The 22929-nt window shown below is 38.4% G+C and overlaps 1 protein-coding gene across 7 annotated transcripts; it reads left to right on the forward strand.

Moving 5' to 3' along the window:
- Positions 1-231: 231 nt before the first annotated feature.
- On the forward strand, positions 232-22888 carry LOC104594085 (Ribosomal protein L4/L1 family). Of its 7 annotated transcripts, none has more exons than XM_010254219.3 (10): positions 232-368; positions 687-784; positions 2348-2576; positions 2698-2753; positions 6527-6653; positions 15832-15980; positions 17267-17374; positions 17479-17598; positions 21428-21601; positions 22471-22888. In XM_010254219.3, the coding sequence occupies exons 3-10, from the start codon at positions 2468-2470 to the stop codon at positions 22570-22572; spliced, it is 945 nt and encodes a 314-aa protein (XP_010252521.1). In that variant the 5' UTR covers positions 232-368; positions 687-784; positions 2348-2467; the 3' UTR covers positions 22573-22888. The 7 variants fall into 7 exon arrangements, with proteins under 7 accessions (XP_010252521.1, XP_010252524.1, XP_088758476.1 ...); XM_010254222.3 differs by having other exon boundaries at positions 2420-2576; XM_088902350.1 differs by having other exon boundaries at positions 2444-2576.
- The last annotated feature ends 41 nt before the right edge of the window (positions 22889-22929 follow it).

A 22929-nucleotide genomic window follows, 5' to 3' on the forward strand; every position in this document is an offset into this window, starting at 1 on the left:
AACATGGGTAAATGTACTTACTCGGGTAAGTGTTTCTCTAGGAAAACTTACCCAGATAACTGCATTTACCCAGGTAAATAACTTATCAAAAAACGAATGGGCCTAAAATCGATATATCCAAAAAACCGTTTATAAGGCCGGTTCAATCGAAGAACCGGCGAACCGGTTCCGGTTTTTTAACACACTCAGTTTTAGTATAAAAAACACAAAAAAAGCCTTAAAATTGGGCCAAACAGCCCCTAAGTTCCAATCGAAAATTCCATCCCAGCCAAAAATAAACCCTCTTCGATCGATATCTGATATTCTTCTTCCTCTTCTTCCTCCAGCGACTCCAGCCACCACCACCTGCGCCTCTTCGCCGACGCCAGGTAGCCGCTCCCCTCCTCTTTCAGTTTTTTTTCTTCTTCTTCTTCTTCCCGCCGGTGGACTCTGTTCACCGCGCGCGTCCCTCCAGCTCTGCCGGCCGGTGTCCTCTCTTTGGCGGTAGCGGCGGTGCTCTGTTAACCGCCCTCTCCTAGTCTTCTTCCCTCTTTCCTTCTCCTCCTCCTCGCACCGCCTGAATCTGATTTCTTTTTCTTTTAAGTTTGAATCTGATTTCTGCAACATTTAGTCATTTATTTTTAATATTTATTTATTTTTTAATTCTTGAACATGAAATTAATTAATTACTGATAGTTTTGTTACAGTTTTGATTTTTGTTTGAGGCTTGGAATTTGATCTTTGCTTCAGGCTTTTAGTCCACCAAATTCGGCCAAGATACACAACTAGTTGTTCAGTCTTGCAGGTTAGCCTAAGCCCTCTTGAAATCTTGAAATAGAAATTTAAACTTGAATAAATTGATTTCATATTTTGAATTTAGGTGATATTGATATTGAAATAGCTGAAAATTGGAACTAAATTTAGAATAGTGATAGTGATAATGTTATACTAAAATAGCTGAAAATTGAAATCAATTTTAGTTTATCATGCATGCATTATAATTTTTTAATTGATATTTCTTGAAATGCCTTTGTGATGATGGTGGTTATAATTAGGATTGAGTCTTGAACTTTATTGGATTGTTGATATATTTGTTTTCATTGTGGGACATATTGTCTTAAACTTTGAAAGTTTGAAGCATTTATTTCAATTTTGGATTAATTGTCATTCATATTCAGTAAGTTTTTGAATTTTATTTATTACATCATCACGGTTCGACCTCCGGTTTGACCCTGGTCAGACCTCTGACCCATGAACCTATGCCTTTACCGAGTCGATGCCCGGTCCGGTTCTCTGAACATTGGTCCCTCTTACAAGGAAGAGCAGAAATACAAAGGAAAGAAGGGCAAAAAAATCTAAAATTTGGCCCATGCAAGTCTCGAACCTGTGACCTTCGCATTATTAGCACGACTCTCTAACCAACGGAGCTAATAGGCTAGGTACATTACATTGTCGAGTTGGGCTGAAGTCTAGTATACAGGACCAATTGCGGGCCTCGGCCCCAGCCCAAAGATTTTTAGCTTGGGCTGGATCCAACTCTTCCTATGTCCGGCCCATTCCAGAGCGACCCTACGCTCACCCCTAACTTGTGCTGCTAAGTGGAAAGTAGGAATTGGAAGAGGTTGTTCGGAGACTCAGAGTTCAAACATCGAGCAGTGACCGCTCTCGTCAGGGTCCTCTCGCCTGGTAAACCTTTCCTCCCTCATCAAAACATCTTCTCTATTTCAGTATCTCTGTGCATCTATACCAATCACACTCGCAACCACCAAAATTGCTTCCAATCTTCAACCATCTCTCTCTATTGCTGTTTCCCATTCTCTCTTTCTCTCTCCCTTTTCAGTTGTTTCACTTTAATCTGTCTTTTATTTTCAGAAACTGAATAAATAAATCACCAATAATAAATAATATGAACCATAATAATCAATGATCAGTATGGTTTTACTTTCTTTTGCTAGTTAGAGCTCTGTGCATTGATTTTGTTCTGCCACATTGAGAAGGGTAATTCAGATGTTTATTTCTCAACCTACAGTAAGCAGCATTGTTTACTACTCAGAAATTTCCTTTTTATTGAAGGCGGTTTTTGTTTACAAGTTCAAATTATATGTGATATTTCTTTTCTTTGTTGTTTACTTGATTTCGTTTCTTCTTTCTTCCCCTTACCATTAAAATGCTAAACCATAGCTTTTTTAATTGATAGAACCATTCAAAATTGGCCAGGATTTTATAAAAGTGTGGCAGCATAAGAATGCTTTATTCTATACACTAATCACCCGGTCTTCGATGATAAGTTTGAGATATAATTGTATGTTTTTTTTTTTTTTTTTTGTATGCTTAGGGTTGCCTCATTTTGGGTGTGATATTTTTTCAGTGAAATTCTTCTGAAGAAATCCATATACAGAAATAAAATGGACAGTTGACTTTCTTCACTTGACTCTACTAGAATCCGACATTGCCAAGGACTCAGAAGGTGCAGGTGGAGAGAAAAGAGATGGTTATATCAATGTCAAGAAAGCTGTTACGTTCTTTGGGGTCCCTATCTTCTCTCAGTTGCTGTGGATCTTCAAGGATCATTAATGGATCATTTCAAGCTGCTAGTGGTAAGGGTGCCGTTATTCTTTTTCTAAAGTTAATGTGGTTGAGTTTTCTATACTGCTACTTTGTACTAAATGTGAAACAGAGCTGGCTTCTTAACCCTATAGGTTTCCTTTGTCCAAACAGCATCATCTGGTTGTAGTGCTGCTGAAAATATCTCTGTCCTGCCATCGCTTTGCAAGGTGTGTGCTCCTTGTACTTATGGAATACTTTTCTCTCCATATGAGTTATTGGGTGTTACTTATTTTTGTTTTTGGTTTCTTGCAACACTGGATTTTGTCATATCCATCACTTCAAAATGTTCATTGGAATAGGTTGATCATTTATTGAAATTGGTACATATTTTATCCTCCAGAATAACCCATGTTGCAGACCTTTTTTTCCCCTGGTGGAATATTATGAATCCAATCAACTTTTTATAATTCTGGTAGCTGAGGAAGAATGTGATGATCCTAAAATGAGAAAAATGTTTTAGCTGTATAGATAACTCAGTTGGACTTTGAAGATTAATCTATCAACGTCCTGTATATGTATGTATTGGTTCCCCAGTAGACAATCTCCTAACTGTGTCACCAGTGCTTTGGAATGCCCATCCAAATGCTGATCAATTCATGATTATACAATGGGACTCTAACTAAATCAACCTTATTTTCTTTTAGTTTTTACATTGATTCATGCAGCTGGTGGTTTTGGTAAAGCTGAGAATATGACAAGTGGAAACTCAATGCAACTAAACTTTGCCCTAATTATATGAGATCAGTCACATGAATCTTGTTTTGTCATTCCACTCTGTTCAGTGTCATATCCAATGCACTTCAACCCATATCTTTTTTGCCTGCCCCTAGCTCTTCTAGATCCTTCAACTTGCAACGGATCATTTCTTCTCGTCGGTGTTGTATTTGGTCTTTTGTGCATGTGTTAAACCATCTTAATCTATTCTTAGCTTTCAGTTATCCCACTTCTAAGTTCCTATAAATGTGTACATGATGTGGACGCCGACAGCAGTAGCAGTAATTTAGTGCAACAGCAGCAGTAATTTAGTGTTCTCAGCAGCAGCAATTTAGTGTTCTCATCCTATCTTATCTATTCAGTATTCTTGCCTTATCTGCTTTCAGTAGTAGGGATTAGTAGGAGTCTTATCTATTCAGTGTTCTTATCTTATCAGTTCAGTAGTATGGATTAGTAGGGAGTCTTATCTTATCTAATTACAGTTCTTATCTTATCTTATCTTATCAATTTAGTAGGATAGATTAAGGAAGTCTTATCTTATCTTATCAGTTCAGTCTTATTTTATCAGTTTAATAGGATAGAGTAGTAGATTAGCAAGGAGTCCTCCTAAAAGTAGGATTCTACCTCTTGTAATCTCCTATTTAAGGAGCTGATATTATTCAATAAAGGTATCGAAAATTTTAGTCAAGAAAGAGAGCAAGGAGAGTTAGGTGATCTCTTGGACAAATCACCATTAAGGCACCAAGAAGGTTCATAAAGAGCAGGGAGGAACAAGGGGAAACAAGAGGTTTTCCCTGTGGATCGACCCGTGACGAGATCCTATTCCCGGGCCCATAACAACTTGGTATCAGAGCAAGGTGTCATGGGTGACCTTGAGCGATTGACGTCTAGGGTTCATGATCTGGAGCCGCCGACCAGACATGGCAGAATCGTCCAACGAGCAGCAGGTCGTTGCCCTAGCGTAGGTTAGCAACACCCAGAATGTTCCGATTAAGCAGGAATCCGGTGTCATCGAGGATTCCATCGACGAGAGTTCAAAGAAGAATAAGAGCAACTACTCCAAGGTCGTCATCGCTGGTGAAGGAGCTTGTATGCCTCATGTTGCGACTGCAAATGTTGCAAAAGAGTGTTTGTTAGCTGTAGTCAGATCAGATCCTAGGGCTGCACATATCTGGGTGAATCTTGCTAATGCATACTATTTGGCTGGTGATCATAGAAGTGCTGGAAAGTGCCTGGAGAAGGCAGCAAAATTGGAGCCTAATTGCATGTCAACTCGATATGCTGTTGCACTTCATCGTATCAAGGATGCAGAAAGGTCTCAAGATCCCACTGAACAACTTTCATGGGCTGCGAATGAAATGGCTTCAATACTCAGAGAAGGGGACTCTGCAACAATTGAGCTTCGGATAGCATGGGCAGGACTTGCCATGGTTCACAAGGCTCAGCGAGCTCTGTACGCACTAAATCCGGCAAATAGAAGAGGATCCAGATGACGCTGTTCAGTGGCACCAATTTGGCCTTCACAATCTTCGTACTCTACAGTTCAAGACATCTCAGAAGTACCTTAAGGCTACAGTTGCCCGCGACAAAGAATGCAGCTACGCATGGTCAAATCTTGGTATCTCACTGCAGTTGTCTGAGGATGAACCCTCTTCATTGGAACCCGATCCAGGAGGGCAAAATCATTCCACCTATCTGGGATTCCTTTGACTATGTTTCAAGACACCCATCCTGAATTCGAGCTTGAGGACAAGCTCGTAGTCCAGGAGGGGAGTAATGATGTGGACGCCAGCAGTAGCAGCAGTAATTTAGTGTTCTCATCCTATCTTATCTATTCAGTATTCTTGCCTTATCTGCTTTCAGTAGTAGGGATTAGTAGGAGTCTTATCTATTCAGGGTTCTTATCTTATCAGTTCAGTAGTATGGATTAGTAGGGAGTCTTATCTTATCTAATTACAGTTCTTATCTTATCTTATCAGTTCAGTAGGATAGATTAAGGAAGTCTTATCTTATCTTATCTTATCAGTTTAATAGGATAGAGTAGTAGATTAGCAAGGAGTCCTCCTAAAAGTAGGATTCTACCTCTTGTAATCTCTTATTTAAGCAGCAGCAATTTAGTGTTCTCATCCTATCTTATCTATTTAGTATTCTTGCCTTATCTGCTTTCAGTAGTAGGGATTATTAGGAGTCTTATCTATTCAGTGTTCTTATCTTATCAGTTCAGTAATATGGATTAGTAGGGAGTCTTATCTTATCTAATTACAGTTCTTATCTTATCTTATCAGTTCAGTAGGATAGATTAAGGAAGTCTTATCTTATCTTATCAGTTTAGTCTTATCTTATCAGTTTAATAGGATAGATTAGTAGATTAGCAAGGAGTCCTCCTAAAAGTAGGATTCTACCTCTTGTAATCTCCTATTTAAGGAGCTGATATTCAATAAAGGTATCAAAAATTTCAGTCAAGAAAGAGAGCAAGGAGAGTTAGGTGATCTCTTGGACAAATCACCATTAAGGCGCCAAGAAGGTTCATAAAGAGCAGGGAGGAACAAGGGGAACAGGAGGTTTTCCCCGTGGACCGACTCGTGACGAGATCCTATTCCCGGGCCCATAATAGTACATTTCTGATCCTATTCCTTCCGGTTTTCCCACCCATCCATTTCAAGATTCACATTTTTGCTACATTCATTTTTTTGTATGTTTTGTTTCTTGATTCCCCAATATTCTACTCCATAGAACAATATAGTTAACTTTATAATTGTTTTTCGAAATTTTCTTTTTAGCCTGGTGGTAATTCTCCTATCACATAGGACTTCAGAAGTGCTCCTCCATTTTGCCCATCCCACTCAAGCATATGACTAGTGGCAATCTATCTTCTTGTAATGCTTGGGGCAAACCTTTCGTCTTTTTGTATCCATTTTTTCCTCACTGTTTGTAGCAAAATTTCACCATGACTTTTCAAAATAGATAGTAAAAATTAAAAAAAAGAAAAATAATAGAAGAATTAGAAGAAAAAAAGAAATAAAGGAATCATGGAGACCTTTCATTCTTTCCTTTTTCCCCTTTGATTTGCAGTCTGTCAAGTGTCAATGGTTTTTTACTCCAATTGTATTCTTACATTTATTAGGTATGTCATATGGTATGCTCAAAGTGTAAATTTATTTATTTTTAATCTATAGCGGCTATTGTTGGCATCAAATCAATAAGCTTGTTATGTTTGTTCATGTAGATTGGTCCCTCTTTCCTCACTGGTCGAAGCATTTCAACATCTGTTCTTACTCCTCAAGCATATGAAGGTGCAATTCCTCCGGAGTTATTATCCAAGAAGATTGTATTAACCCCAGATCGTACTCAAGGTATGAAGCATAATCTTGAGTCTATTTGCAGTTTTTGCACAGATATAGAATTATAACTTCATTGGAATAAAATGAAAATGTTCCTAGATATCTAAAAGGCATCTCCTAGCTTATGTTTGGATTGTATAGCATAAACTCTATTCAACTCAATATTGATAAAAAATGAATAAAGCTAAACTCAACTAGGTCATTGCATAGTATAAAGTAATTATATAATTTGCTTCCAAAAATCAAATTTAGAAAATGGTGGACAGATGGAAAATATTGTTGTTATGAGACTTGGACCAGATTGTTGGACCATCATTTGAGTCAAAACACAGTTGGTTCGTATCATGTGCTTTTGCATGTAAGGGACTATCACAAGACAATAAACAAGTATTTGGTTGGACAAGTTTTTTTTTTGGCTTTGCATACTTCTATACATATTTTTCATCTTATTTGAATGAGGCAAGGTGGTTGATTTGGAGAATAAGGCTATGTGGCCCAGTATGACCAAGGAAGCTCTACATGCAAGTCTCATAAAACAGAAAAATAATACTTGTTATTGATACATAAAGAGAGGAAAAGAAACAACATGCCTCAAAAGTCAAGCTATTGTTAAATTTTACTAGAAAGCCATCACACAGAATACCAAGATCATTTTGCTTTATTTTGGTAATAGGTATATTTCTACCTAAAAAAATTGCATAGTGATCTTTTGCCAAGTGTGAGTTAACCGGTAAGATGTTGTAAGTGCTACAGTGGAGATGGGGATCTCTGAAAGAAATTATGGAGGAGAAGTTTCTTCCGGCAACCAGGTGGAAGAAAGTCCTAGCTATGGAGAAGAAGACTTTTCTGTTGGAAGAACTAGGTGGAGCTTCGGCGGTAAAAATCAGAGAAGGCAAATGATCTGTGGTTATCTTATGTAGGGAGGCTTCAAGCTGGCTCAAAGGATTCTTCGATGGCATATTATTTGCCATTACAGAAACAGGTTGGAAAGGGGAACTTTGTGTGCTGAAGAAAAAATTCATAGTGGAGAAGAAGAAGAATGACGGGAGAATTCATTCAACTGACTGAAATGTTTGGAAGGGGAAAAAGGCAAATTATTTGTATCCCTGCTGGAAAGGAGAAACAGGGGTGGCTGCAATTTGCAAAGGCCCTGGATGAGTATGAGCAGAGACTTTGGTTGCTTGAAAGACAGTCAGAAGGTAGGAATGAGCATCGTCCACCTGATTTGAAGCATTCTTCAGAATCTCCTTGCAACGAGGAAAAGATGACGGGAGTTGGACATATCTGTGGTAATTCCCTGTGCTCAAAACTGATGGCTGACGACGGTTTGGAGGAGTGGCGAAGAAGAAAGGTGGTTAGAATGGGTAAGAAGGTGGATAACTGGGAAAGAGTACTACAGGATGTAGTGGTCTTTGTGTCGACAACGGAAAAGGCATTAGTTTGTACGTTTGGGGAAATGGCAGCAATTTTAGATATGGATAGTGATGGCGCGCAATCTGGATGCTCTTAGATGGAGGGCAGCTCGGATGTCGGTTTGCTTTGCTGGCCGGTTGAACTGCAAAAGAAGAAGACTCAGAGGACCCAAGGTGGCTTACCCGGTGTGGGTGCTCCGATGCTCAAGTTAGTACTCTGGTGTGTGAGCTAAAAGCTTGAATGCTAGTAAGCTAGTGAGCAAGTAATCATGTGTCATCAGATAGTAAAGGTAAGAATCTGATCAAAGTATCCACAAGAGAGGGAGTAGTGTCGGTGGAAAACTGGAATCCCTCTTGTAACAAGATGGAGGTAGATTATGAGTCCTTTTGTCTAGAAATTGTGGGACTGCCCTTTAATCTTTGGACAGAGGAAATATTCCTTCAAATTGCAGCAATATGTGGAGGATTCATTCTAGATGTGGATTGGCCAACTTGCGTTTAGGGGGATCCAAGCCGGAAAAATTCCAAGGTTGATTGAAGTTTTCTCAGACAGCAGATGGAGGCAAGTGTGGGTAGTGTCGGAAGTTGAATCGTTCCTTTGTGGGGGGGGGGAGGGAGAAAGGTTGAAGATGATTACATGGCAGATAGAAGGCCATGTGATGAGGAGAAAAAGAGAGACACGAATGCCAATCTTGGTTTTCTCCCAAAAGAAAATAAAAAGTCAAGCGAAATTAATTCAGGCTCTATTTTCCCAATTTTAGCTGGTTTTTCAAACTGCTTTGAATTTCAAAGGAACAGACCCGTGTCCTACGTGGAATCTTTAAAAGAAGGAAGTAAGGCTTCTAAACCGGGGGTGAACCAAATGCTTGGGCCAGTTTGCTTTTTGCCCTCACGTGATAACTTAAATAACACGTGCGGGGTTGTGGGGGAATTGATGGGGAACGCTGTCGTCCCCATCGATCCCTAACAGCAAATCCTCTGGGAAACAACTGCATTTACAGTGAGCTAGTCGACTTCCTTCAATGCAAGAAAAGCCCAATCCTAGGTACGCAAGATCAAAGGAAATGCAGGGGTGAAGAAGACGACAGTCGGTGGATAAACTATGAAGTTTCTGATGAGGATAGCCTTTTCGATGAAGAATCCAGTATAGGAAGTGTGGACGGGACTATCCAAGTTTGCTTGGAGGGTGAAGAGAATTTGTGCATTGGTGATTTGTTCACGGCAGAAAGGGTCAGCGAGACTCAGTTTCAAGAGAGTTCTGTTGTTAAAGCCGTTGAGCAGGTTATGCAGGGGGAGAAAGAATTCCGTGAAAACCTTAGTGGTCAGATGGAAATAATGTTGGAAGGGCAAGTGCAAAATGGTGTTAGCTTAACAAATCATGCCCGAGATCAGCAAGGGTCATCCTGTTTACAAAAGAGTGTAGACTTCTCTCTGTCGAGCAACAAAAGTTGGAAGAGCAGAGGATGAATGTACAGGGGAACTATAGGACTATGGAGGAGTCTCCTCCAAGGGGCACAGAATCAAGAGCTGAAATGTTTATGGTAGCCATGGATCACATTCAACCAGAAAAACCTGATGTCTCGATGGGCGACCATGATCTGAAACAGGGAGATAAAGAACCTGAAAATCCCCCTTGTGTTGTGTCTGCGCCTACTTTGTGTCCTGGTAATCCCTACAATTCTTGTGTTTTCGGTTTTAGTACTAACTCCTCTTCTAGCTCTCATGCAGATAGCCCAACTCCCGTTCCTGCTGTGATAAAGCCCATGGACTTGCCCGGTGGTGTAATAGGGGAAAACATGAGAGGTGGAGGTTGTAGCATGGGGGGAGGAAAGGGTAAAGAAAAATTAGAATAGGAGAAGGGTGATAATGTTGTAATGAATGAAAAGGGAAAGGAATATAGACTTGAAGCAGCGGTCTCGATAGAAAGGAGACATGGGGAAGAGGACCAAGTAGTGAACTTAGCAAATAGGATGGGGCTCAATATAGAGAAGGCTAAAGATGTGATCTCCCAAATGAAGAAAGGAAGAGGGGGAGGGGGAGGAAAAAGAAAGAAAAAATCGAATGAAGTAGAGAAGCTCATTAATGATGTAGAGGGGGACAGAATTTAGTGCAAGGGGAGGAAGAAAAAAAGGAGGTTTATAGGAAGAGGAGTCATAGGGGAATTTTAGACAGCTTAATGAAGATCAGCAGTTGGAATGTCAGGGGACTAGGAAGTGCCACAAAGAGGAGGTTGGTTAAGGAGTTGTTGAGGAAGGAAAAACCAGATATTGTGATGGTTCAGGAGCTTTTGGGGAGAGAGAAATATTCAGTGGAGCTTTGCACCAGCTTGGGGTGTTTCAGGGGGAATAATTACAGCCTGGAAGGAGGATTTATTTCATTTCGGTCTCAGCAAAGTTGAGGAATATTCAGGATGGGTTTGAATGGGTTCTTACTAATGTTTATGGTCCAAATTCTTACAGAGAAAGGGATAGAATGTGGGAAGAATTAGCAGATATTCGAGGATTGTGGGAAGGACCTTGGTGTTTAGGAGGAGATTTTAATGCGACTAGGTTTGTGGGTGAATCAGTTGGAGGAAGGCAGAGGGTCACTTCAAGTATGAGGCATTTTAACAGTTTTATTTAGGCTTTTGAACTAAGTGACTTCCCTCTTGGTCAATCCTGTTTTACATGGTCCAACCTTCAGGCTAATCCTATTTGTTCTAGGCTGGACAGGTTTTTAATGTTTCTTGATTGGGAAGAACATTGGATGGGATTGAGGGGAAGAACATTACCCAAGATTACATCAGATCATTGGCCGATTTGTTTATTTCAGAGGTCTTTGGATGGAGGTCCCGCTCCTTTCAGATTTGAGTACATGTAGCTTACCCATTCAGAATTCAAAGCTAAGTTAAAAGAGTGGTGGGAGTCCCAAAGCTTACAACCTATGTGGAAAGGTCAAAATATTTTTAAAAAGCTATAGAGGTTAAAAGGGGAAATTAAAGAATGGAACAAAGTGAAGTTTGAGAGAGTGGAAGAGAAAAAAGTTGGTTAATCTCACAAATTGAGGAGATAGATAGGAAGGAAGTGCAAGATGTCTTGGAAAACCAAGATAGGGAAAGCAGGTGATCTTTAAGAAAGGAGCTAGAGGTTACTCTCTTGAGAGGGGAGATAAATTGGAAGTAGAAGTCTAGGGAGAAGTGGATTAAAGAAGGCGATGGAAATACAAAATTCTTCCATGTGTTAGCAAATGGCAGGAAAAGAAAGAGCTCAATCTCTTCTTTATTGGTGGAAGGTACTGAGATCACAGATCAAGGCGACATTGCTAAGGCCTTTACTGACCATTTCAGATCAATTTATCGCAGGCCAATTAATGAGAGGTGGTCACTTGATGGACTTGATTGGGAGTGTTTGGAAGAAAATCAAGTGGAATTGTTGGAGAAAAGTTTTGAGGAAAGTGAGATTAAGGAAGCAATTTTCTCCATGGATAGATCTAAGGCTCCAGGACCATATGGGTTCACTATGGCGTTCTATCAAGACTGTTGGGAGGCAATCAAAGATAATTTGATCAAAGTGTTTAGGGAATTCCATAGAAGGGGGAGAATTAGTCCGGGGATGAATTCAACCTTTTTAGCCTTGATCCAAAGAAGAAAGATGCCACCTAGCCAGGTGATTTCAGGCCTATAAGCTTAGTGACTAGTATCTATAAGGTAATTACCAAGGTACTTTCACTGAGACTTAAAAAGGTTCTCCCCTCAATCATTTCTTAGTTCCAAGGGGCCTTTATTCAGGACAGACAAATAGTTGATCAAATCTTAATTGCAAATGAATGTGTGGAGGCTCAAAAAAGGTTAAAGAGAAAGGGAGTGGCAATTAAATTGGACTTGGAGAAAGCCTATGATCTAGTGGATTGGGAATTATTGATTAATATCATGAAGAGGTGTGGTTTTGGGAATGTATGGTGTAAATGGATTAGAGGTTGTTTGCAAACAAGTCGCCCTTTTGTTTTAGTGAATGGATCAGCAGTTGATTTCATTGAAGGCTTACGAGGTCTTAGACAAGGTGATCCACTCTCTCCCTTTCTATTTACTTTAGTGGCCGAGGTATTAAGTAAGTTGATTTTAAAGGCTAATTCCTTGCAATTGTTGAAAGGATGGACAATAGGAAGTGATAGAGTTTTGGTCTTTCACTTGTAGTTTGTAGATGATATCCTCATTCTTTGTGATGGAGAAGAAAGAGAGGGGCTAGAAAATCTGAAGTTAGTAGTGAAGCTCTTTGAAAGGATTTCAAATTTGAGAATCAATTGGTCTAAAAGTTTAGTGTTTGGTATTAATGTAGAAGATGATGAGCTGAAGTCAATGACAGATTTATTGGGGATGTGAGAAAGGAAATTGGCCTTTATGTTATTTAGGTTTACCCCTTGGTGGCAACCCTAGATCAGCTAGTTTTTGGAACCCAGTAGTGGAAGGATTTGAGAAAAGACTAGCAAGTTGGAAAAGGAATTATATTTCTTTGGGTGGGAGAATTACATTGATTAAATTGATAAAAAAAAAAAGAATTGCATTGATTAAATCCATTCTGGCAAACCTCCCAGTGTACTATATGTCGGTTTTTAGGATGCCTCAAGCTGTGGTAAAAAGAGTTGAAAAGATAATGAGAGATTTCCTTTGGGAGCCTAGTGAAGGGAAGAAAGATCATTTGGTTAGATGGGATAAGGTGATGCAATTGAAGATTGAGGGGGGGTATGGGCATTTTTTTTATCAATAAGGGTGGGGGGGGGGGGTTTGGGCATTGGAAACGTTAAGTTGAAGAACTCGGCCTTATTGAGTAAATGGCTCTGGAGATTTCCTAAAGAAAATGAGAGGTTGTGGACTAGATTTATTTCAAGTACCCATGGGCTGTCAAACAACGGTTGGGATGCGGGCTGCTTACATAGAGCTACTCTGGCTGCTCCTTGGAAGGTTATCCATGACAATCTTCCTGTGTTCCTCAATCACATAAGGTATGATTTGGCATTGGGTCAGAAAATTAGATTTTGGGAGGATATGTGGGTAGGGGAAGCCCCCCATTTAGAGGTTTTTCCTTCTCTCTTTGAGCTTTCTAGTTTCAAAGGTAAACCTATTTGTGATTTTATCAGCTCTTCCTCGTCCCTTTCAAACCTGAGTTGGAATCTTGGCTTCACTAGAAATCTGAGAGAATCTGAAATTTCCAATGTCTCAGCTTTGCTTCTTCTGTTGAGTTCAGTATGTTTGGGGGAAGGTGGTTCAGATTCTAGAGTGTGGACCCTTAGTCAGTCGGGTTCTTTTTCCTGTAAGTCCTTTTTGAAATCTCTTATCTCCACCACCCCCTCTCATCATTTCCCTATTAAGGAGATATGGTCTCGGCCCATCCCTCCAAAAGTTAGTGCTTTTTGTTGGGAAGTGTTTCGTGGCTTCATTAACACTTGTGATTCGCTTCAGAGGAAAAGACCAAAGTGGTGCCTGTCCCCAAGTTGGTGCTCTTTATGTAAGTTGTATGGTGAGACTGCCTTTCATCTTTTGATCTCCTGTCCTTTTGCTACTTCTATTTGGGAGTGGTTTTCATCTCTTTTTGGATGCAGTTGGCTTCCCCTTGGTTGTCTGGAAGGTGTTTTTAGCTCTCACCTTCTCAGCTGCCCTAAAAGAAGAGGCAGAATTATGTGGAGATGCACTAGAGCAGCAATGATCTGGACAATTTGGGAGGAAAGGAATCTAAGAATCTTTGAAGACAAGGAAAGAAGTAAAGAAGCTGTGATTGAGATGATTATTCTCAGAGTAGCACATTGGGTGAGCACTTTAAAGCTCTTTGCTGACTTTAAGGTTGGGGATTTCTGCAGATTGTGGGGAATAATTGCAGGTTCTTCGTCTAGAAGATAGATTGTTCATGAGGCCTTATCTCCTCCATGTGTTGGGTGGAAGAAATTAAACTTTGATGGTAGTTGTATGGGCAATCCTGGACCATCGGGTATTGGTGGGGTAATTAGGGAAGAAAATGGAAACATTCTAGCTTTGTACTCAGGTCCTACTCAGCATGGAGATGTGGTGAGATCAGAATTATTGGCAACAGTCTATGGAGTAGAGAAAGCTAAAGAAATGGGGATTACTAAGCTGATTATTGAAGGTGATTCAAAAGTAGTTGTGGGCTGGTTGAAAAAAGGGGAAGGAATCATATGGAAGTTAAGGAATGAATTCAGGAGATTCAAGCAGATTACTAAAGATATGATGATTCAAATAAGATGGATTAGGAAGTCTGCAAACAGTTTGGCTGATGGTTTGGCAAAGCAAGGAACTCAAAGACACTCTGTTCTGGGCAATTCTGTAAATAGTGAATAGTTTCTGAGTGGGCTTTGTTTTTGTGCCCACAAATCTTTGTTGTACCTCTTTTTTAATCTAATGAATCAATTTTGTGTTGCTGATAATATATATATATATATATATATATATATATATATATATAACCTCCATGGTTTTCATCCATGTGTTTCTACTGTTGCTGTGTAGTTATCAAATTTAAAACCATGGAGGCCCTTTACATGAACGTGCTCTAGCATATCTATTTGGGTTATTTTGTTTAGACATTTACCATTATTTTTGCTTTATTTTTTATTGAAGAATTTTTCTCTTTTTAAATTGATCTGTTGCAAATTGAAGGGGCTAGAGGGGGTAGGGGTAGACCAAAAAGGACATGGGCCAAAGTAGTAAAAAATGATTTAAGCACTAATAATTTAACAATGGATATGTTATTAAACAGAACGAAATGGTGAAACAGTATTCATGTAGCTGACCCTATATAATTGGGATAAGGCTTGGATGATGATGATGGTGATTAAAATTTTCTCTTTTTAATTACATGCTCCCTTTTTCAATATACATTTTAATTCTCTCTTATCTTTCAATTATCAAAGAGGTCTAACTTGTTTTGGAATCCCTGGTTCATGTTCTTTGGAATCTTGGGCCTGTGATTGGCTGAACTTTGGGCATTGCTGCCATTTCATGGGCCTTTCGGGGCCATGAGTATATACGCTTTCTGTTTTTGTCCCATTGGTTCTCTTTCCTTCCCTGCACAAAGCATGTACTTCAGTTCTTCAGCATATTTGTGATGAAATTCTGAAAACCTGCTCCAGTCTTGCACAAACATCCTGGCAACCCAAGATAGAATTATAAGCAGAAGTGGTTGGTTGACATTTAGCTTGTTGGGAGTACCACGTGTTTGTATGGCCATAATGGATAATGATTTGAAAGTGGTTTTGTTACATGGATGGTTGGATGGCAGTACCAATAATATTTGTTCTCTTCCTAAATTTGCACCTTACATTGCCTAGAAAATGTTTCACAAGGGAATCCATGTTCAATTAAATAGCCAATGCAGCATGACAGCTATTGCTGTTAATATTGACTATTTTTTGGTAAAAATTAATATTGACAATTTATAATCATAACTATTCCTCCAGATCTATTTCTCTAGTCTGCTATGGCCATAGCAGTTTACACTGGTAGTTTCATTCCCATCTTTCTGCTGTTCAACTGGCCCAGTAATTTCTTCATTTGGCAGTAAGAATTCTCATTACCATTCAGCTCTTGCATCTAGTGAAATGAACTATTTTGTATTTAATATCCATTTGGCATGATCTCATTATGAATCTTGTTTGATTTAAGTGTTCCTTTCATTTTATCCTATGTTTTCATGTAACAAGTTCTGTATGTATATATATAGTGTTTCTATGTTATAATTTTGAGTGTTTTCCTTGTTGTTTATTTTATTATTATTATTGCTTTATTGCTCTAGGATGCTATGAGGACCTCATAATCCCTGTGACAAACTTTCACAATGAAGATAAGGGCTTCATGGTATTAGCTGGTGATGTTTTTGATGTCCCTATTAGGAAGGACATTGTTCACCGTGTTGTACGATGGCAGCTTGCGAAACGACAGCAGGTACTAGGCACTTATCATTTCATTGCAAGTGCATATGACTTATATAACTTATGACATCCTGCCCAATTTTATGGGACCATATAGCTGATAAAGTTCAAACAAGTTAATATCTTGGTTTTCGTAGTTGGTCTACATATTCTTCCCCCCCTTTGGAAAACTGGTAACCGAAACCGAACCGAAGCCAATCGGTTAACCAGTTGATCGTTTCAGTTACCGTCAGTTTTTCATCTTTTTATTTTCATAATATTATATAATAAATATAAAATTTTATATTATATTGTAAAAAACTAGAAATACATATAAAATATTATATTATAAATGAAAAATAATATATTATTTGAGTTCTTGAAGGAAAAACTATTTTCACGGATCATGCACCTTTGAGTTGAAATAAAGAATGAGTCCATTGAAAATAAAGGTAAATAAATAAATAAGCCATGAATATAATCTATAATAAATGATATTTGCTCTGCTTATGAGGATATTTTATTAGAAATCCACAAGCAATATCATGTACTCAACCTCTTTCCCAGCAATGACCCAGTAGCTGAGATGTTGGCATCCCTCCAAATATGGAGGCATGGGATCAAACCTGCATAAGTACAGGCTCTCTGTGGTAATGTCAGTGCACTTATGTGCACCCTGCTCTGTCCCCACCCCTTTATCCCCTATGTAATCCTTTCAAGCAGACAGCTTCCCTACATGACCTCTCCTTTTTTTCCACTTGGAGGGATAATGTGCAGACTTGAAGCATTCATCGAATAGGGAACCCTCTGGATTGGCCCGACGTCCAATCCTCTACCTGTATCAGCACTATACTACCAGCTTGTATTGGTGGACTTCCTCATCAAATATCAGCTGTTGAAATTTATGATTTTTTTAATAAAAACATAAATCAAAGTGCTATTTTATTTTTTATTGGTAAAATAAGGCTTATTATTTCACACATAGAGCCTGCAGGGCAACTATGTAGGGGCTCTTTTGGGCTTCCACCTAGATTGCACATGGAGGAATCCTGGGTTGTTTAGACTTACAAAAAAATCTTGAGTTGTTTAGCAAAGCTTACTAAATAACTCAACTAGCGGGGCCATCCAATTAGATTGCTCACTTGGAAAGCTAAGCTAAGTTTCTTTGCTGATTTAATAAAAGTCTTCTTTCTGTTGCTAATAAAAAAAATAAAAAATAAAAAATAAAAAGATAAGCTAAATTTCTTAGCTTATTTTTAAATGGAGTTGGTGTTTCTGAAGGATATGTCAATAAAATTGTGATACATAAATGGCACACAGGGAACACATTCAACAAAAACTATTAGTGAAGTTAGTGGGACTGGAAAAAAGCCATGGCGACAGAAGGGCACTGGACGAGCAAGGCACGGAACATTGCGTGGGCCTCAGGTGACTTTCTGTTCTGTTAGCTTGTTATCATGTTTCTACTTGTTAAATCTATGTTGTGTGGTCTAGGATAAGTTCATGGAATTAATCAAAGTTCATGAAAACAGTTTAGGCATGGTGCCACTATGCATGGTCCTAAGCCACGAACTCATGCAATCAAGCTGCAGAAGAAAGTTCGCCGTTTAGGGCTGAAAATCGCTTTGTCAGCCCGTATAGTTGAAGGAAAGGCAAGTTTCTCTCTCTCTCTCTTTAAGGAAACTGAACATTGTTATTTTACGTACTACAAATGGTTCCAAATGCTTATGTAGAAATATTGTAGGTTTCATAGGAGAGACTTAGTAATATGAGGTATAGTATGATTTAGAATAATGGTTTCAGTATGCCTTTGTCTGTGCCTTCATGATACAGAGGAGTGTGAATGAATATAGACCAGTACAATTCAAGTTTTGATTAGGCTGACTAGGTGACTGCCTATACATTTTGGAGGCTCATCACCTAAGCAACCGACTAGGTTGTTGGTTTATATCTGAACATCTTAATATGGGCAATGAACTAATTATGCCCCTTTCATTTATTGATATGAATGAATATAGCCTATTTTGAGTCAAAAGTAAAAAATCAAAGATCTTAATCCCTTTTCATATGTGTGTGTGGTTTGAACCAGAGAGATCATTCAAAATTTTTTTGCTGAATATAAATTAGTTTTTAATAGGTAACATAACTATTGTTTATTTACTGAATATAATTACATAAATAAAAGAATGTTTTACAATCAAAGGAGTAGTACTCCAGTTTATAGGTAAGCATTGCTACCTAATCCTGATAAAACTGCTAAGACCAGGCTGAAAATTATCACCTCTAGATTTAGTTGATTAGAGACTTTGAACTAGGAAGGGAGAGGAGAAATATCTCCCATCTCTAATTTTATGACTGTATATTATTTTGTAAGGATGAACTATTAAGGGGAGTCTGGGAATGAGAAGCATCATTGTTTTGATTTGGTGTTTTAAGCCACCCTCTTATCTGAAAGTTAACTTGGGAAAGCTAACTTGGAAGGGACAAATATGGAAGATAATAGAGTTGAGGTTTACTCTATGATGCCTGGATGTTTGGTGCTTTCACTTTCCCATACTTGGGTTTACTGTTGGGTGGGATCCTTCAGTCCTCATTTTCTTGGATCCCTGTCATGCATGGGTCCTGAAAGATTGTTAGCTTGTAAGAATTAAAATTATTCGGAGGTACATCATATAGATTAGATACATATTCTCAAATTTGCTTTTTTTACTTATTCCGTCTTTAGAGCCCTCATTTCATCCATCAAGTGACTGTAAAAGGTGACAAGGGACTACTTTGGGAGTCTGGTCAATATGAAAGACCATCTAATTAAGTATGGTATTGTGTGTAAGGATAAGAGAGAAGGGGAATTGGGAATTAGGAGGAACATGTCTCATAAATACTTCTCTACTAGGGAAATGGTTATGGAAATTTCCTTGGACTTTGACAAGCTTGTGGTATTCTGTGATTAGTAAGTGTTCATGGTCTATCTACTGATGGGTGGGACACTAGATTGACAAGACTAGCTACCTTAACCTCTCTTTGGAGAGCTATCTATGGCACCTTGGATTTGTTTTCTTGATTCCTAAGATACAACTCTAAGGGGCCATTTGATAATGGCTGAAGTTGCTGAACTGAAAGACTTACTGCTTTGTCTTTTAGTTGATAAAATAATTAAATAATAAAACTTTCAAGGGTAAAGTGATCTACCCAATTTAAGTTCAGCCATTAAGGAACCCACAACCTCCTTAAAAACTTATTCAATAAAACACAAGGCAATAAGCTTTTCAGTTCAGCATCTTCAGCTGTTATCAATCAGTCCCTAAGTGAAAATAGGGTAAGGCTTTTGGGGAATCTTTTATGGAGGGTTAGTCCACTTTGTTCCTGGTTCCAAGACAACAAGCTCAATGGAGGGTATGCTTCCATTTCTTCAATGGGGATTCCCTAGGGCGCTGGCTTTAGGAACACCCCTCCCTAGACCCCTGATAGCTAGGACCAACATTGGGTAATGACTCTTTTTGGCTTCATCTAATCCACTTGAATTTTTTGAGCAACATACTCTTAAATCTCTCCACTCTTAAATGTCCCCCTTACTATGATTATTGAACCAAGGCAACATAATGGGCCCACTTTGAAGTATTTTTGGTCACTTTTAGTTAATGTTACTGGTAAAAGGAATTATATTTCTTGGTCATCCTTATCGTACCCCATTTCTACTGTAGGCTCTTCAATCAATACTGTGTCATCAATAAATAAGTTATATGATGCAACCTCTTGAAAATGTTTAATTAACTCAAACATTTACAAGAAACTGTCACCTCTACCCTAGATTGCAACTAGTCTCTGTTTTTTTTTGGGTGATCAAACAACTAGTCATTGTATTATCATGGATATCCCTTTTTTTTATCAGAAACGATAACTTTCATTAGAGATAAACTAAACTGAAATACAGAAGTCAACTCTTATTAGAAAAGGTTGATCCAATAAACATCAAACATTACAGCCCTGCCCAGTAAAGTCTCTCCCTTACAGTCCCTTGTTTTGCTAGGGCATCAGCAAAACCATTTGCTGATCTCCTTACCCACTTGAAACAAACACCATCATCATGGATACCCTTGATAAAGTCGATATATTCAATTGGAGTCCAGATAGCTTGGACCAACATTCCATTGTGGCCTTTTTTATCTAATTGGGAATCCTTTCCTTTCAAAATCTACCATATTATCTCTTGAATATAGATTGCTTGTTTTCTTAACATCAACTACTGCTTTATGTTATCTATTAAAAAAAACTAATGTTGTATTTTTTTTTTTTTGGGGGGGGGGGGTGTTGCAGGGTTGTAATAAGAAAAATAAAAGCAATTGTAAGAGTACACAACAAAGTATAGGCTTTTACCTATGCCAAGTAAAAACAGAAAAACAGAAGAGCCAACTTCATTGCTGCTCTCCCCAATATCATTCTTAGTTCAATGGCAAGCCCATACAGGGAAGGTATTGCCATACGGGGCCTGTCTAACTGCACCTTCTCTATCAAGTGAACCAGCTAGAGAATCTGCAGATGTTAATACCCAAGTGAAAAGGGTTCACAGCCCTAGCCAAAGATCTTGATTCTCTTGCATGATGTTGATACTGTGAAGGACCTGTCCTCAAGTTTCTCATACACCCAATGACAGCTTGTGAGCAAACCTTGCAATAAAAATAATAGCTCCACTGAGTCTGGATTAGCTGCACTTGATGGCTGTGTTACCAAATACCAATAATAATGCCCCACGGCAACCACAAAATGTATATGCCTCACAATCACCACTCAGTCTCTCACTTTGTGTGGATGGCTGATGTGGGGCATTATTACCCAGCCCTTAACACAGCCATCAAGTTCAGATAATCCGAGCTTAGCTCACCCCAGTAGAATCACCTATGACACCTATATACACCATGAATGTTGTCACCTTGATGGTTTTTGAAAACACTACCTATTACTCAGTTCCCAAGATTGTTAAATAACAGCCATCAAAATCCAACTTGATGCAATCAATTGATGGAAGTACCCAATTCTGAACCCTTAAATTTATAATGGAAGATGAAGACACAAAAATCAGCTAACCCTTGGGTAATTTCTTCTCCCCTAACTTTCCATCAACTATCCAAGTAAAAAAAAAAAAAGACAGCTTTCTCACGGTTTATCTTCCTGGCATACCCAATTGTTCTTTTAATGTGCTCATTTCATGAAGATGATACAAATCTTCATCATCTTCATTGTTGCTATCAATTTGCCATCCTCATCGTCATATGGCATAAATAACATATCCATTTTATATTATTTGGTGACAATGTTATTGATATCACTTCTCTGTGTACTGGAAGTATATAGTCTATTTATTTTCATCTTGGCCATGATTATTGTTATTTGATTCCCCATTCTCTCTTTACTCCTTGTTTTAGATGATTGCTAAACTCTATGTTGGTGGTTGAATCTAACAAAATAAGTTTCAACAATGAACAGCTTCTGGTTTTCGAGGATTTGGAGGTCCCAACCCACAAGACCAAGAATATTGTGAATTATGTCTCACAAATAGAGAACACCAAGAAACTTTTGCTGGTGGATGGCGGTCCAATAAATGAAAAACTCAAATTAGCTACACAGAATCTTCACTACGTCAACGTTCTTCCTTCAATCGTAAGTTGAAAATTGTGCTCTTAATTTATTAGGTTTTCTAACCTTCTCCATCTCAATGTTTGGTTTGGGCACCATATACAACATCCAAAGTTCCAAACTCTAGATCGAAATGTTTTGCACTTCCTGAATATCTGTAGTCAGTGTACAGTGTATTAATGGGGAAGCCCAATACTGAGAAAAGAACGCTTCAATAAACATGTTAAGAAACGCCAGGCGACTCCATCTAGGGGTGTTCATGGGTCGGGTTGGGTTGGTTTGAATCATTTTCTTCAACCGACCCGACTTAGTCAGTTTACTTATTGACTAAACCAAAACCAACCAACCCAAACATGAAGGGTCGGTTTATCAGTCTAGTCGGATTTTATATATATTTTAAACTAAAAATCTATGTCTAAATATCTATTTATATTTAAGTTTATTTCTTTTTTGTTTTATGCAAAACCAAAATATATATTTAAATCAATTACTTTTTTTTTGCAAAACTGATTTCTTTTTGTCAATAAATATTTAAATTTATACAAAACTGAATTAAATATTGTACCATTGTATTATATTTGTATTGGTTTTGACTTTTGCGTTTTTAGTTTTTAGCATAAATAACCAATTTCTTTTCAAAGTTCAAACAAAACACAAATAAAATATATCAACATTTAACATATAGAGTAGGGACTAATTAATAATTACTTAAACATATAGGATCAGTTCGGTTTGGTTTGGTTTCGGTTTATTTTCTCATACAAACTGAAACCGACCGGTGGTTTTGAAAAACCGACCAATTTGGGTTGGGTCGGGGCCAGTTTGGTCAGTTTGACATTTAATGGTTACACCCCTAACTCCATCTAAACAAAATTTGTTTCCACCACATGCAGGGTTTGAATGTCTACAGTATCCTGTTGCACGACACTCTTGTAATGACACGGGATGCTGTTAATAGGATCGTTGAGCGGATGCATACTCCAATTAACCGCTGAAGCAATAACAAACAAACTGGAGAGCGAGGAGGAATTTTTGTATTTATTTAATCCTTTCTTAGTAGGAGAGTAGCAAACGCAAGAGAGAACATCCCCCCTCCCCCTTTTTTTTTCGTTTTTTTTTCTACTTTTTTATGCATGTCTTCAAGTCTTATTTATCATTTTCGATGAAATGCATGCCTGTAGGTCAGACTTGAAAAGAATTCCGGTATCCATACACATGGTGGAAGAGGTACTACGAGACTGTCTAATGCTTGTGAATTGTGATGTTATCCTGAGGTCCATTATGGTAGCTAGTTTTTCATTTGGTCTGTTCTATTTTAGTTTCAGATGGTTAGTGTTTGATGTAGGGGTGAT

The sequence above is a fragment of the Nelumbo nucifera genome, chromosome 1 (genome assembly GCF_055504915.1).
Source record: "Nelumbo nucifera cultivar China Antique chromosome 1, China Antique-T2T, whole genome shotgun sequence".
Classification (NCBI taxonomy): Eukaryota; Viridiplantae; Streptophyta; class Magnoliopsida; order Proteales; family Nelumbonaceae; genus Nelumbo; species Nelumbo nucifera.